The following is a 16745-nucleotide window of genomic DNA, read 5'->3' on the forward strand; positions in this document are numbered from 1 at the left end:
TGAACTATCCAAGGACCATGAGCAAAACCTAGCTTCTTAATATAAAATGGAGCACATTAATTTGAAAGATTGCAGGTCTGTATCCTGAAACCCCCTATTTTGACACAAAAAGTTGTACTTGAGTTAGGTTTGATTGTATTAATGTGTAGTGTTTGGTGGTTTGGTTGGATCGCGTGCAAAACAAAGCTTGTTGCTGTATCTCGTTACACGTGACATTAATAAACGCACACCTAACAAACAGTAGGATACATCATTCACATGATGTTTCCACTAGAGCGAGAGTCTAGGACCAGAGGTCATAGTCTCAGAATTAAAGGGCGCTCTTTTAGAACGGATGTGAGGAGGAACTTCTTTAGTCGGAGGGTAGTTAATCTGTGGAACTCATTGCCACAGAGGGCTGTGGAGGCCAAATCAGTGGATATTTTTAATGCAGAGTTTGACAAATTCTTGATTAGAACGGGTGTCAAGGGTTATGGGGAGGCAGAAAAATGGGATTAGGAGGCAGAGATCAGCCGTGAATGGCAGAGTAGACTCAATGGGCCGAATGGCCTAATTCTACTCCTATAATGTGTGAACTTGTGAACATTAACAATAACAATGACATGATCAATAAGTAATGCAATTCTACATTTTAATGAGATTTCAATAAAAATAGATAACATTTGTATTATCATTGTAATAAGTGGTCTGTAGATATCTGAAATATGACTCACACAGCATCCTTATTCAAAACAATAATGAAATGATTCCCTTTTCTGAAGAAGGGTCTCGACCCGAAATGTCACCTATTCTTTTTCTGCAATGATGCTGCCTGATCCGCAGGGTAATTCCATAATTTTGTGTTTATTTTCAGTGTAAACCTGCATCTACAGTTCCTTCCTACACATTTCATTACTGTAGATAGTAGATACAGCATGGAAACAGGCCCTTCTGCCACCTAGTCCACGGCAACCATCGATCACCCGTTCACACTAGTTCTATGTTATTCCACATTCTCGCCCACACTAGGGGCTATTCACAGAAGCCAATTAACTTACAAACCTGCAAGTCTTTGGGATGTGGGAGGAAACCAGAGCACCGAGAGGAAACCCACACGGTCACAGGGAGAACATGCAAACTCCACACAGGCAGCCCCCGAGGTCAGGATCAAATCCTGGATTCTGGCTCTGCGAGGCAGCTGCTTTACCCGCTGCACCACTGTGCCTTCAGTAGAACAATAAAGATAAGCATTGGACAAATTTAAGGAATTGTTGGAATGAGTGCTTATATTAATGTGTTTGGCAAATGGTTGGTCAATATGATACCGTTAAGGAGGCCTCCGTTCGCTGTGGATTCATTTTGCAGTTTGTCCTTGCTCTCTCTTCACCGGTTAACAAACAGACGGACTTTTGTTTTAAGACTGTTGCTGAAATCCAACCCAGATTAATTCACTTTTCCTCGACCCTCCAACAAATTTATTTGGCAAAGAGAGAAATTCTTTTTTTTTTTTTTTACAAACTTTGACTTCTGAAAGTAAAAAACTTTGATCTTCCAAAAGCACATGGAACAAGTAATGAATTTACACTGAGAAATGGAACCTTAGTTTTTTTTTTTTCTTTTAATTCCTTTTTAATGACTCAGCAATTTGTTTGACACGTAGCATGAAGCACATTACTAAATACCCTGTACTGGTTTCAACAGTATAACGGAGATTATGTTGGTAATGTCACAACCATCTAGCTGTGTGAGGGTTTTTGTTTCTGTGTAATCTTCCAGATTTTTTGTTACAGCAATTTAAAAGCACCTTTGACCTATGTAATGTAACTTGGTGTAGGTAATGGTGTCATATCATATGCTTCAGTTTTCCAAAAGACCTTTTCGTGCATTGGTTCAGCACTTGCTTTCTGAAAGTTAAAATTGCATTTTTTCCTGAAGATTTTGTTGGTAGCTCTTCTTATTACACTGTGCAGTTGGCAGCAAAACAGAATTCTATCTTCTGAACAACAATGGACCTCTTATTTTAGAAATTGACTTTAGAAACGTTCTGAATTTTTGCTTTGGATTAATTAGGCTTAGGCTTATTATTGTCACGTACTGGGGTACAGTGAAAAGCTTTGTTTTGCATGCTATTCAATCGGATCAGATAATACCATACATAGGCACAGTCAAGTACATAGGCACAATAGGTACTGCAAAGGGAAAATACAGAGTGCAGAATATAGTTCTTAGCATTGTAGCGCCTTAGTGCCATAGACAAAGTCCAATGTCTGCAATGGGGTAGAGGTGAATCGCACAGTACCCTAGCTTATGAAAGTACTGTTTAGAAGCCTGAAAACAAAGGGGAAGAGGCTGTTTCTGAGGCTGGTGCTATGCACTTTCAAGCTTCTGTATCTTCTTCTGGACAGGAGAATGGATGGGGTGGCACAATGGCGTATCGGTAGAGTTGCTGTCTTACGGCACTGTGGACCCGGGTTCGATCCTGACTATGGGTGCTGTGTGTATGGACTTTGTTCGTTCTCCCTGTGACCAGTGTGGGTTTTCTCCAGGTGCTCCAGTGTCCTTCCACATTCCAAAGTCGTACATCAGTAGGTCAATTGGCTTCATTAAAAAATAATTGTAAATTGTTCCTAGTGTGTAGGATAGCGTTAGTGTATGGAATGATCAAAGGTTTAGTTTAGTTTAGAGATACAGCATGGAAACAGGCCCTTTGGTTCACTGAGTGTGCACCGAACAGTGATCCCCGCACATTAACACAAGCCTACACGCACTAGGGATTTACACTTATACCAAGTATACAAACTCAAGCCAATTCATCTACAAACCTGTATGTCTTTGGACTGCGGGAGGAAACCGAAGATCTTGGAGAAAACCCACGCAGAGAATGTACAAACTCTGTACAGATAGCACCCGTAGTCGGGATGGAACCCGGGTCTCTGGTGCTGTAAGCGGTCTAAGGCAGCAACTCTACCACTGCGCCACCGTGTCACCCCAGCTGGCACAGACTAAGTGGGCTGAAGGGCCTGTTTCCTCGCTGTATCTCTATAGTCTAAAGTAAAGTCTAAAGACGAATGTTTCCACACAAATGTAAATAAGTGGCTGATAATCTAGTTTTATAAAATTATACCGTCACATGCACCTGATCTGCTGATTCGTACTTTATCTATTTTAGTGTAGTGCACTGAGGTACAGGGAAAAGCTTTTTGTTGCGTGCTATCCAGTCAGCAGAAAGACAATACATGAGACAATCAAGCCATCCACAGTGAACATCTACAGGATAAAGGGAATAATATTTCATGCAAGAGAAAGTCTGATTAAAGCTAGTCTGAAGGACTCCATTGACGTAGATGGCAGGTCAGGACCGCTCTCTAGTTGGTGATAGGATGGTTCAGTTGTCTGATAACAGCTTTGCATTAAAATTATAACCTTGCTTATAAATTTTAATTGTCTTTTGGAAGTTGAGGTAAATTAAATTTAAAGGCTGGAATGTTTTGAAACCAAAGGGGGAAGATAATGATGATGAAAAAATCAATGTGACTGATCAGTGGAGACACAATGAACTGCAAATTGTGGAATCATGAATAAAACACAAAATGCTGGAGTAACTCAGAAGGTCAGGCAGCATCTTTAGGCTTTAGTGTGGAAACAGGTCCTTTGGCCCACCGAGTCTGCACTGACCAGTGATCACCAACACTATCCTACACACCAGAGTCTATTTATAGTTTTACCAAAGTCAATTAAACCTACAAACCTATATGTCTTTGGAGTGTGGGAGGAAACCGGAGCACCCGGCGAAAATGTTGGCTAAATTATCCAATGATCATGAACAAAACCTAGCTTATTAATATAAAATGTAACATATTATTTTGAAAGACTGTAGGTCTGTATCCTGAAACCACTTATTTTAACAGTTGCCTATTTCCTTTGCTCCATAGATGCTGCCTCACCCGCTGGGTTTCTCCAGCATTTTTGTCTACCTTCGATTTTCCAGCATCTGCAGTTCCCTCTGTAAAGTAGGCATACTTTGAGGATATTTTGCAGTGGATCACTAAAATGGAGGCGCAAGGAACTGTGGATGCCGGAATCTTGAGTAAAACACAAAGTGCTGGAGGAACTCAGCGGGTCAGGCAGCATCAGTGGAGGGGATGGCCTAGATGATTGGAAGAGTGGGAATGACTATCTCTCCGGCAGGTCCATGGGGAAACCAAAAACAAAGTGAATCTAATAAAATAGAAGTTTTATTTAGTATTCAAATACGAATAAAATCTTTAGTAGAAATTCAAGCAAAATTACTTCCAATCACTCAAAATATTACAAAATAAAAGCAACTTTCTTCTCCTAAGTCTCCCTCTATAGCCAGAACTAGAATTCATTAATAATATAGGCCATTCCACTTTTAGTATAGATTTTTTTGTGTGAAGCATAAACATTAATATGAATCATTTGGGCTGAATCGGCTGTATCTCTGTATTGCATTCTATTGAAGTAAATATTTGATTTAGGCTTTAAAACTCAGCCAAAATCAAATGATGCCTTTACAGTACATGATATAAAGACACAAAGTGCTGGAGAAACTCAGTGGGTCAGGCAGCATCTCTGGGGAATATGGATAGGTGCGGTTTTGGGTCGAGATCCTTCTTTGGAAACCAGAATTTGCAGTTCTTCGTCCTCGGAGTACACGGTTCACGTGCACATGGATGCACGCGCTGGCGCAATGTGTGTGCGTGAGAGAGAGTGCGAGAGTGTGCACGCAAACTCTGGTATTTCAGCAGCAATGAACGCACAACCCATCCTTGTCTACCAATGTCATTTTCCCTGATTAAAGATTTTTACGTATTATTTAAATGCAAAAGAATGTGCCAAGCAGATCAGATACCCTCTAAGAAGCTTAACAGAATGTTAGAACAGACAAGATCTCAGCACTATTTCATTAAGCCAGACTGGAATCTTAATATAACATAAGGTTGCAACTTTGCCAACAATTGGGTTTTTTTTTGTCTTTGTGCATAATGCAGAAATACAATTGCAATAAACAACACACTTTTTAAGGTTATTTTAAATGTTAAATTAAAAATTGCTTTGCTATAAACAAGGTTTATTAGTTTGAAATTTTGATTTTATTTGCATACAGAGCATCTCTGCTCCATTTAGAATGTATTGCTAGAGCACTGTCCAATTCATGTTTATCCCATTGGACTTTATCTATGGAACTGATGCACCACAATGCTGAGAACTATATTCTATACTCTGTATCTTCCCCTTTGCTCTCCCTATTGTACTTGAGTTTGACGATTGTATTTGTGTATAAACAAGCAAAACAAAGCTTTTCACAGTGGCTAACAGCTAAAAGTATTGGCATGATTATGCTTCAATGCAGTCACTTTGAACTGATGTTTATGGTATTTAATCATGTGGCAATTGTTTTTAATCAAATAATAAAGCAAAAAGATAAGTAAACCTGTGGTAGAAGCAAAATATTGAACCTTGTAAATGCAGCTTGTTCTTGTCAACCTATGTGGACCTATTCTTAAAATTGATTTATCAAAGATTTTAACCTTTTCAATAATTATTACAGTCTAATGATAAATGTATTATATATTGAAGGGACATGATTATGTAGACCTAATACTGATAAGAATTTATTTAAAATAGTTTCTGAAATGGCTTTACTCACTTTTCAGTACTTAGTTAAAAGTTGTTTTTCTATTTAAATTAGAGAAACTGCATGGAAATAGGTTCTTCGGCTCATTGGGTCCATGCAGACCATCGATCACCCATTCACACTAGTTCTATGTTATCCCACTTTTGCATCCACTCCCCACACACTAGGGAAAATTTACAGAGGCCGATTAACCTACAGACCCGTACGGCCACAAAAAGAGTTATTGATCTTTAGACGACCCCATCAGAAATATTCAGTAATACTTCAGTCATTGCTTTTGTTCTGTGGGACATCATTCTTGTCCAGGCTTGGATGGAGTGGATGTGGAGAGGATGTTTCCACAAGTGGGAGAGTCTAGGACCAGATGCCATAGACTCAGAATAAAAGGACTAGCCTTTTGAATTAAGATGATGAGGAATATCTTAAGTTAGAGGATGGTGAATCTGTAGAATTCATTGCCACAGGCGGCTGTGGAGGCCAAATCAATGGATATTTTTAAGGCGGAGATTGAAAGGCTCTTGATTAGTATGGGCGCCAGGGATTATGGGGAGAAGGCAGGGGAATGGGGTTGAGAGGGAAAGACAGATCAGCCATGATTGAATGGCAGAGTATACTTCAGCTGAATGGCCTAATTATTCTCCAATAATTTATGAACGTATGAACTATCATGGGAGTTAGATTGGCGTTAACAACAAATTATGATGGTAAGCAACTGGCAAAGATGTCTGACTGTAACTAATGTTAATTTTTGTCAAAATAAATAATTTTAGGAAATCATAGATTTTTGTTTTTGATTGACAAATCAGTTCTGTTTGATAGGAATCTGCAATTTAATGTTCACTGCTTTCTAGAAAGTATTTAATCTGCTCCTCTAAGAGAGGATGAATGGTGGATTGTTTAAAATCCTTTGATCACAGAAATTAATATCTTCTTGGCTCAATGTTAAAAGAATCTGTTAACATCTGCACTATCTGTAATGTAACGCAACACAGATGAAACACTTGGCTTCTACAGCTCACTCAATCAATCAATGACAAATTCACCAGCTAAATGCTGGATAAATTATTCATGAGTCATAGGGGCAGAAGTAGGCCATTCAGTCCAAGGAGTCTATTCTGCCATTCAATCATGGCTGATCGATCTTTCTCTCTCAACCCCATTCTCCTGCCTTCTCCCCATAAACCCTAGACACCCATACTAATCAAGTATCTGTCAATGTACATGTGTCAATCCACCTCAAAAATACCCAATGACTTGACCCCCACCACCGTCTGTGGCAATGAATTCCACAGATTCGCTACGCTCTGGGTAAATAAATATTTCCTCATCTCCTTTATAAAGGCACGTCCTTTTATTCTACGGCTGCCCTCTGATTCTAAACTCTCTCACTAGTGGAAACATCCTCCCCACATCCACTCTATCCAGGCCATTCACTATTTGATAAGTTTCAACGAGGTCCCCCCTTATCCTAAACTCCAGCGAGTAGAGGCCAAGTGCCATTAAACACTGTCAAATTAGTTATTATGTTCAGCATTCTTGGTGAAGCTATGAAGACATATAGACAGTAGACACAAGGAACTGCACATGCAGGAATCTCGAGCACACAGCACAAAGTGTTGGAGTAACTGAGTGGGTCAGGCAGCATCTCTTGAGAACATTGATCAGTGACGTTTCAGGTCAGGACCCTTCTTAAGACGGATGTTTAGGCAGTCTGCAAAGAGTTCTGAAGCTACGCAGTCGGGCTTCTCAATATCAGCAGTGTGTCCATTTATAGAATCATCAAACATGGAAACAAATTGTCCATGCTGATCAAGATGCCCCCTCGAAGTTAGTCCCATTTGTCTACGTTTGTCCAATATACCTCTAAACCATTCGTATCCATATACCTGTCCAAGTGTTTTTTAAATGTTGTTCTCATATCTGCCTCAACTACCTCCTCTGGCAGCTCATACCATATATCCACCACCCTCCCCTGATATGGAAAAGGGTACCCCTCAGGTTCCTATTAAATCATTCCCCTCTCACCTTAAACCTGTCCTCTGGTTCTTGATTCTCCCGCCCTGGGTAAAAGATTCCGTACATTCACCCTATTTATTTCCCTCACGATTTTTTAAGATCATTCAAACTGTGCAGAATAAAGCATTAAATAGATGCTTCTGAATTAATCCACATCCAATGAATGAATGAACTAAATTTAACATCTTCAATTCTTGGTGTTCAGTCCTATTTGTGTTCTCATTTGGTCTAGAATGTTTGCATTTGTAATTATATAAAATTATAAGTTTGATAGATAGGGTGGAAACATAGTATTTTACCCAGGATTGGAGAATCAAGAACCAGAGGACATAGATTTCAGGTGAGAGGAGCAAGTTTTAATAGGAACCTGAGGGGCAACCTTTTCACCCATAGGGTGGTGGGTATATGGAATGAGATGCCGGAGGAGGTAGCACTATAACAACATTTAAACATTTGAGGCAGGTACTATAACAACATTTAAAAGACACTTAGACAGGTACATGAATAAGAAAGGTTTAGAGGGATATGGGCCAAATGTGGGCAAATGGGACTCGCTTAGGTAGTGCATCTTGGTCGGCTTGGATGAGTTGGGCCGAAGAGTCTGTCTCCATGTGTAGGAGAGAACTGCAGATGCTGTTTTAAACCGTAGATAGACACAAAATGCTGGAGTAACTCAGCAGGACAGGCAGCATATCTGGAGAGAAAGAATGATTTAGAGTCGAGACCCTTCTTCAGACTGATGTCAGGGGAGTGGGCAGTACAGATGTAAAATGCAGTCGAAGACAGTAAGACTGGTCGGAGAACTGGGGGGTAGAGGGATGGAGAGTGATGGAAAGCAAGGGCTATTTGAAGTTAGATTAGTCAATGTTCATACCGCTGGGGTGTAAGCTACCCAAGTGAAAAATGAGGTGCTGTTCCTCCAATTTGTGCTGGGCTTCACTCTGACAGGTCAGTGTGGGAATGGGAGGGGAGTTAAAGTGTGCGAGCCTGTCTCTGTGCAGTATGATTCTCTCTGCTGGAATTAAAGAATAATGAACGGTGCACGCTGCACTATGGCGCACGGTGGAGTTGTTACCTTACAGAGGCAGAGAGCCGGGTTTGGTGCTGTTTGTACGGAGTTAGTACATTCTCCCCGTGACTGCGTGGATTTTCTCTGGGACTGAATTCTTGCCACACTACAAAGACATACAGGTTTGCAGGTTAATTGGTTTTGGTAAAAAATGTAATTGTCCCTAGAGTGTAGGATAGTGCTAGTGCACAGGGATTGCTGGTCGGTGTGGACTTGGTGGGCCAAAGGGCCTGTTTCTGTGCTGTATCTCTAAACTAAACTGAACTAAATTGAGTAAATACATTAAATAAAAGGGAAATATGCTGTATGCAGGTTGGGGGTCAGACCATAAATTAGTTTTGGTAGAAGTTCATTCATCAGTAAATAACATCTGTGCTTTTTACTAGCCTTGTGAAGCATGAAGATGAATGCTTTAAGCCTGAAGAATGTCCCTGTCTTTGGAAAGGAAAGGAGTATTTTCCGGGTGATCTAGTAAAATCCCCGTGTTACATCTGGTGAGTGAGCCATCTTCTGGTGTTCATGTGAACAGTCTCTGTTCTTTCAATTGGAAAGTCTTTCTGCTTATTTCCCCACGTCACTACAAATCCTCTTCCTTTCCTGAGCCCTAGAGGTCTTTAGTGTGTCGCATTTGTAACTGTGCTTTTCTGTATTACAAATAGTGATAGATTTTAGATGTAATAAAAGGGATCTTTTACGATTCCTCGCTGCCTCAAAAAGGCAGCCAGCATCATCAGAGACACACACCACCCTGGCCACACTCTCAGTTCACTCCTGCCATCGGGAAAAAGGTAGAGTCTGAAAACTGTAATGTCCACGTTCAGGAGCAGCTTCTTCCCTACAACCTTCAGTCTATTTAAAAACTATAACCTCCAAATAGGCTCTGAGCTATGTAGACTTGGGACATAATTTTTGACTTTGCACTATTATTGTCTATTTATTTATTTGTTTTTTTATTATATATACTGAACATTTGGTGTTTATTATGATGTTTACAGAGTAATATGTTTACATATCAGTTGTGCTATTGTAATATAATTGATCTGATTCGGAACTTATGACAATAAAACACTCTGGACTCTTCACTTTCCCCATCAAAGACAATCCAATCTTTCTGCCATGCATGATTTTAAAAAGCCCAAAGAATATTGTGAAATAGAACATTTGTTTAAAAAAAAAGTCGATTTGGCCAATTTCATTCATTTGCAAGTTTCAAATTTTGAGAAGAGGGGTTTTGGAAGGTCATGCAAAACTCTTATAAATGTAAAGCTGTTGTGGTCTGGAGAGATTGGTAGCTGACAGCAGCAAGAATGGTAATTTCGATTCAATATGGATATTTCCAAATATAAAAACTCCTGATAAAAATGTTCCTTGATATGCAGAATTCACAGATATTATACATGACCCTTAAGTCTCAGCATCATAGCATTCAGTCTGAAGAAGGGCTTCGACCCGAAACGTTGCCCATTTCCTTCGCTCCATAGATGCTGCTTCACCTGCTGAGTATCTCCAGCATTTTTGTCTACCATAGCATTTAGCAGCCTGGTGCACATTGTTTTAATAAACCCAATGTTAAAGAGTGTTTATTGTTGGATAAAAAGGAATTTTAGTTCTTTAGAACTTTAGTGAAAGTAATTTGCTTCATAACTGACGTTTGTGTATCTTTATTGGTAAAATGTCCTGTAGTGTTTGCCAGCAGGGGGCGTTCCAGTGCACATTCCAACCCTGCCCTTCTGTGTGCACGGCCTATGGGGACCGCCATTTCAAGACTTTTGATGGAGTCCATTATGACTTTATGAGTAATTGCAAGGTTTACCTTGTCAAGGTAAGAGCTTTCTTTCATTGCAATCTCATTGGTTTAGGAAAACATAGACAAGTACAGATAACGGTATATTCAGCGTGGTACAGCGGTAGAGTTGCTGCCTCACAATGGCAAGGGCCCGGGTTCGATCCTGACCTCGGGTGCTGCCCGTACCGACTTTGTACATTCTCCCTGTGACCGTGTGGGTTTCCGCTGGGTGCTCCGGTTTCCTCCCACATCCCAAAGACGTGCAGGTTTGTAGGTTAATTGGCTCCTGTAAATTGTCCCTAGTATATAGAGAATGGATGAGGAAGTGGGATAACATAGAACTAGTGTGAACGAGTGGTCGATGGTCAGTGTGAAATTGGTGAGTTGAAAGGCCTGTTTCCATACTGTATCTCAAAACTAAAAACAAAACTAACCGGCCCAAAACATCACCTACATTCAAACATTATTATCGTGTCCATGGAGTCGCTCATTGCATGTGCCGAATCTGAAACCAGCAAGCAAGAACATTTTACTTGATTGCTAAGAAATTAATGATAAATCTCTAACAACAATTTTTTTTTCTTCTTCCTGGCAGAGTCATGGGAGTTTAAACCTGTCCATTACTGCTGAGAATGTTGATTGTTACGGGAGTGGTGCTGTTTGTAGGAAAGCCCTGAGCATCTTGGTTGGAAATAGTTCCTTGGTCTTTGATGGTGATAGCGGAAAGCTGGTAAGCCGATCACAGTTAAACCAAACCATTTTCCATCACTGCATTTAATAATTAGCAAATACATGCTTACTTCCAAGTTATTCAGCGTGGCTATTTGCTTTGTAATTCACAGTAATGTCGCCATAAATAACATTATCTGTTTATTTTATATAGTTGTTTAATATGAGGGCGGCACCTTTGTTAAAGTCGCTGCCTCATAGCACCGGTGACCCAGCTTCGATTATGACCTCGGGTGCTGTCTGTGTGTGGAGTTTGCACGTTGTCCCTGTGACTGTGTGGGTTTCCTCCAGGTGCTCAAGTTTCTTCCCACATCCCAAAGACATACGGGTTTGTAGGTTAATTGGCTCTCTGTATATTGCCCCTAGTGTGTAGGGGATGGATGGGAAAGTGGGATAGAAACATCGAACTAGTGTGAATGGATGATCGATGATTGCCGTAGTTTAGAGATACAGCATGGAAACAGGCCCTTCGACCCACCGAGTCTGTGCTGGCCAGTGGTCCCCATACACTAGCACTATCCTACATGCTAGGGACAATATACAATCTTTACTGGTCAATTAACCTACAAACCTGTACGTCTTTGGAGTGTGGGAGGAAACCAGAGCACCTGGAGAAAACCACACGGTCACAGAGAGAAAGTACAAACTATGCACAGATAGCACCCATAGTCAGGATCGAACCTTGGTCTCTGGCACAGTGAGGCAGCAACTCCAACTGCCCATGCTGGACAGAAATCCACATTTAGTTCTATGCTCTCAATAATATTAGCTGTAAGTACTGATTGTTGCTTTAAGGCCGTTACTTCTTTAAGGATGTTGTAATGTGATAACTGCCTCTCTTGCGGCAACAAATCTTGTAACGCAGTCTATGAGGAGCCCTTGCATTAAGGGGACATTCCGTGTTCAAGAAAACACAAAGTGCTGGAGGATCTCAACGGGTCAGGCTGCATCTTTGGAGAGCATGGATAGGTGACGTTCTGGGTCAGGACTCTTCTTTGGACATTGCAGTGGCGGGGGGTGGGTGGGATAGTCGACGTTCTGGGTCAGGACCCTTCTTCAGGCTAATTGTAGGCGGGGCAGAAAGCTGGAAAAGAGAGGTGGCAGCGGGACAAAGCCGAGCAAGAGATGGGTGGATGCAGGTGAGGGCGGAGGGGTTGATTCATAGAAGGATGGATGAAGGCAAGGGTGTCAAAATGGGAGAAGGAGAAAAAAAGGGAGTTGGGTTAGGAGAGAAGAGTAAAATGTAAAGTCAGAAGGAGAGATGGGGGCAGAAGGGGACAAGATAGTGGGAGTTCATAAGATAGGTGCAGAATTAGGCCATACGGCCCAACAGGTCTACTCCACCATTCAATCATGGCTGATCTATCTTTCCCTCTCTAACCCCATTCTCCTGCCTTCTCCCCAGAACACCTGACACTTGGGAAGAAACTGTACTCACTGGAATGGGGCTGCAGGAGGGGAATGAGGTGGGGAAAAGAGGGTTGCTACCTAAAAGTGGAGAATTTATTGTTCAGTTGGAGTTCACATAGGTTTTTGGAGATGCAAGAGCTGGAAGTTGTGAAAAAGTCATTTTGCTAAGCAGAAAGGGGAAGGAAAGACGAGTCTGGCAGTGGAATCTCATTGACTGTGGCAGATCTTTAGAACTATCTCCAGAATTGATGGACTGACTGTGGCTGGTGCTAAGTTTCAAATTTGTTGAGGGACACAAATTACATTACTCAAGTGACTGTTTCTGTATTGGAGACCAATCACATCTAGACTAAGACGCAAGGAACTGCAGATGCTGGGTAAAAGAAAGAAAAGGACGACTGAAGAAGGGTCCCAGAAAGTGTCTGGGACCAGAGGACACAGCCTCCGATTGAAAGGACGTACCTTTAGAAAGGAGATAAGGAGTGATTTCTTTAGCCAGACGGTGGTGAATCTGTGGAATTCATTGCCAATGATGGCGGTGGAGGCCAAGTCATTGGGTATTTGTATAGCAGAGATTAACAGATTCCTGATTAGTAGGGATGTCAAAGGTTACGGGGAGAAGGCAGGAGAATAGGGTTGAGAGCGTAAGCCCTGATTACGTGGCAGAGTGGACTCGATGGGCTGAATGGCCTGAGTCTGCTCCTATGTCTTATGGAAACGTCGCTTAACCATGTGCTCCAGAGATGCTGCTTAACCCGATGAGTTACCCGAGCACTTTGTGTCACATCTAGATTAAATTTGGCAATCTTTTATACCATTCAGCAAATAATGATCATGAATCTTCTCAGAGTCCTTCCAGCTTCATGGACACAAAACAGACGATACAGATATGGAAAGCGGGAATATTTACCATGATACATTTCCCTGCTGAGGATATTTCCATACTATGGGATGAAAGGACAACAACACACATCCAGGTTGGGCCCAGGTGGCAGGTAGGTACACACCATTAAATGCAGCATCTAACCTCTTGCTGTGAAAATCTTCAATTCATGTTTAGCTTAAAGAGGTTCCACGCAACGTGGCCTTTCCTCATCAGAATAAAAGGACGTACCTTTAGAAAGGAGATGAGGAGGAATTTCTGTAGACAGAAGGTGGTGAATCTGTGGAATTCATTGCCACAGATAGCAGTGGAGACCAAGTCAGTGGGTATTATTAAAGTGAGGACGGACAGGTAATTGAGTTAGAGTCTCAAAGGCTAATGGAGAATGCAGGATGATGGGATTAGGAGGGAGAGATAGATCAGCCATGATTGAATGGAGGAGTAGACTCAATGGCCAAATTCTGCTCCTTTGACATGAATCTATCACAGTAATCAGCTGCATATTTATATACTGCAGAAAATGGAGCAACACAGCACAGAGACAGGCCCTTCGGCCCGCAATGCTAGTGCTGAACATGATGCCGAGTTAGACACAAGGAAGTGCAGAAGCTGGAATCTTGTGCAAAAGAGACAAAGCACTGGAGGAACTCAACGGGTCAGGTACCATCTGTGGAAGATTCCCCAAAGATGCTGCCTGACCTGTTGAGTTATTTCAGTGCTTTGTGATTTTTTTATACATGATGCCAGGTTAATCTCCTCTGCCTGCACGTGATCCATATCCCTCCATCCCCTGCATATCCACAAGCATTTCTCAAAGTCTATTAAATGCCACTATTGTATCTTGGTCCACGCCACAGCTGGGAATGTGTTCTAGGCATCCACCACCCTCTGAGTACAAAAAAATATCTTGTCCCATATATCTCCTTTAAACTTTGCCCCACTCACCTTAAAGCTATGCCCTCTAGTCCTTGACATTTCCACCCTGGGGGGAAAAGGTTCTGACTGTCTACCCTATCCATGTTTCTCGTAATTTTATCTACTTCTGGGTCTCTATATATATACTTAAGGTGTCCTCTCAATCTCCAATGTTCCCGAGCAGTTAATAGAATTGTAACGTATTTTTTACTATAGATTAAGTAACTTTTTCCCCTGCTCTCCTACTCGCTTCCTTGCAGGGTAAACTCTCTGGGTTGTGTGGAAATTTTGACTTGAAAACTGTCAATGAAATGAGGACACCAGACCAGATGGAAGCACCCAATCCACAAGAGTTTGGGACCAGCTGGACAGCCGTGGAGGTATCTAAACATTCAAGACATTAAAGACTTAGCTTGATTGTGGGAATGGGAAGGTCTCTGGCTGTTTAGTGCGATTCAGAGATAGGTCTGGCTGAATGTATAGACACAAAATGCTGGAGTAACTCAGCGGCTCTGGCGGTATCCCGGGAGAAAGGGAGTAGGTGACGTTTCCAGTCGGTGTGGGCAAGTTGGGCGGATGGGCCTATTTCCATGCTTTATGACTATGACTCTAACCCTTCTTCAGACTGAAAGGTAGAGAAGGCCGGAGCAAAATATGGCCGGCAACAGATGACCTCAGGAAGGGTGGAGTGCATAATGGCCCATTGTTGGGTGGGGAAGCTGAGCTAACGACAGGGGCACAAGGATGCGAACCGTGGAACTAGTAAGACAACTATGGTGGGGGTGAGGGGTGGGGGGTGGGGGTGGCTTAACTAGTGGTGTGAAAAGAAATGTAGGAATTAATTGAATTTAGAGACATCAGTGTTCATACACTGTAAGTTGCCCAAGCGAAATATGAGCTGTTGTTCCTCCAATTTGTGTATGGCCTCGCTCTGACAGTGGGGGAAGCCCAGGACAGGAAGGTCAGACTGGGAAGGGGAGTTGAAATGTTTGGCAACCAGGAGATCATGTAGGGCAAGGTGGACTGAGTGTAGGTGTTCAGTGAAACGATCGCCAAGTCTGCCCTTGGTCTGGCCGATCTATAGCAGCCCACACCGGGGGCACTGGCTACAGGAGAAGAGGTTGGAGGAGGTGCACCTCTGCCTCACCTGCAAAGGCTGTCGGGGTCCCTGGATGAAGTCAAGGGAGGAGGTATAAGGACAGGCGTAAGGTTGATATCCATGGAGCTTGCAAGTGGGTCCATTGTTCTGCTTATAAATTAGAGTGCCAGCTACTCCATATGCCGTTTAAGTGCAGGATTATATTCCCGAATTGGGCAAAGGGAATGGGGTGTGGTGATGGTCGGAGGATGAGTATGGACCATGGAATTGTAATTTTAACAATGGGGATAAATCACAGCTGCATATTAGAGACCCTTTCCCCCTGATTTAAACTGACTAGGGGAACTAGGGGCTAGGGGCACAGTGGTGCACTGCCTTACTGCCATAGTGACCTGGGTTAAATTCTGACTACGGGTGCTGTCTGTACGGAGTTTGGACATTCTCCCTGTGACCCTTGTGGGTTTGTAGGTTAATTTACTTTTGTAAAATTAAAAAATGTCCCTAGTATGTAGGTTAGTGCTAGTGTAACGGGGTGATCACTGGTTGGCACAGACACGGTGGGCTGAAAGGCCTGTTTCCGTGCTGTATCTCTGAAGGGCCTGTTTCTGTGTTGTATCTAGTGTGGGCTCATACAGATCGGCCAGCCCAAAATTAAAAGTATTACCTTATTTACATGCATATCACTGACATAATCTTTCACAGTGTGCAAGCAGCCCTGATGTCCGTAATCCATGCCACCTGAACCCACTGCGGGAGCCGTTTGCAAAGAAGGAATGTGGGATATTGTTGTGCGATGTGTTCGAGCCCTGCCATGCGGTGGTGAGCGCCGACCTTAACACTGGCCTTTTCTCCTCAGCTTTGATTCATAGTACCTGGTCTCACCTCAAACCACAGGCCTTTGAATGGGGTGGTTACAGTTCCTGGTCCACTGATGCTCTCCCCACACGTCTGATGTTCTTCCCCACTGACCATACAGCATGGAAACAGGCCCTTCGGCCCAACTTTCCCACACTGACCAACCTGCCTGTCTAGACTAGTCCCACCTGCCGATGTTTGGCCCATATCCCTCTAACCCTTTCCTATTCATGTACTTGTCCAAATGTTTTTTTAAACATTGTGGAAATATCTGCCTCAACCACCTCCTCTGGCACCCTCTGAGTAAAAAAAAACTTACCCATCAGGGTCCTATTAAATCTATCA

General features: G+C 42.3%; 1 protein-coding gene across 2 annotated transcripts in view; it reads left to right on the forward strand.

Annotated features, from left to right (window-relative positions):
- Positions 1–16745, forward strand: part of otog (otogelin) — a 120491-nt gene that overhangs the window by 42580 nt on the left and 61166 nt on the right. For both annotated transcript variants that reach the window (XM_033039001.1, XM_033039002.1), the window contains exons 24-29: positions 9110–9217; positions 10407–10545; positions 11105–11239; positions 13497–13643; positions 14707–14826; positions 16248–16364. In XM_033039001.1, the coding sequence (XP_032894892.1) occupies positions 9110–9217; positions 10407–10545; positions 11105–11239; positions 13497–13643; positions 14707–14826; positions 16248–16364 (766 nt within the window). The remainder of the gene's footprint in view (positions 1–9109; positions 9218–10406; positions 10546–11104; positions 11240–13496; positions 13644–14706; positions 14827–16247; positions 16365–16745) is intronic.

This window comes from Amblyraja radiata, chromosome 20 (genome assembly GCF_010909765.2).
Source record: "Amblyraja radiata isolate CabotCenter1 chromosome 20, sAmbRad1.1.pri, whole genome shotgun sequence".
Classification (NCBI taxonomy): domain Eukaryota; kingdom Metazoa; phylum Chordata; class Chondrichthyes; order Rajiformes; family Rajidae; genus Amblyraja; species Amblyraja radiata.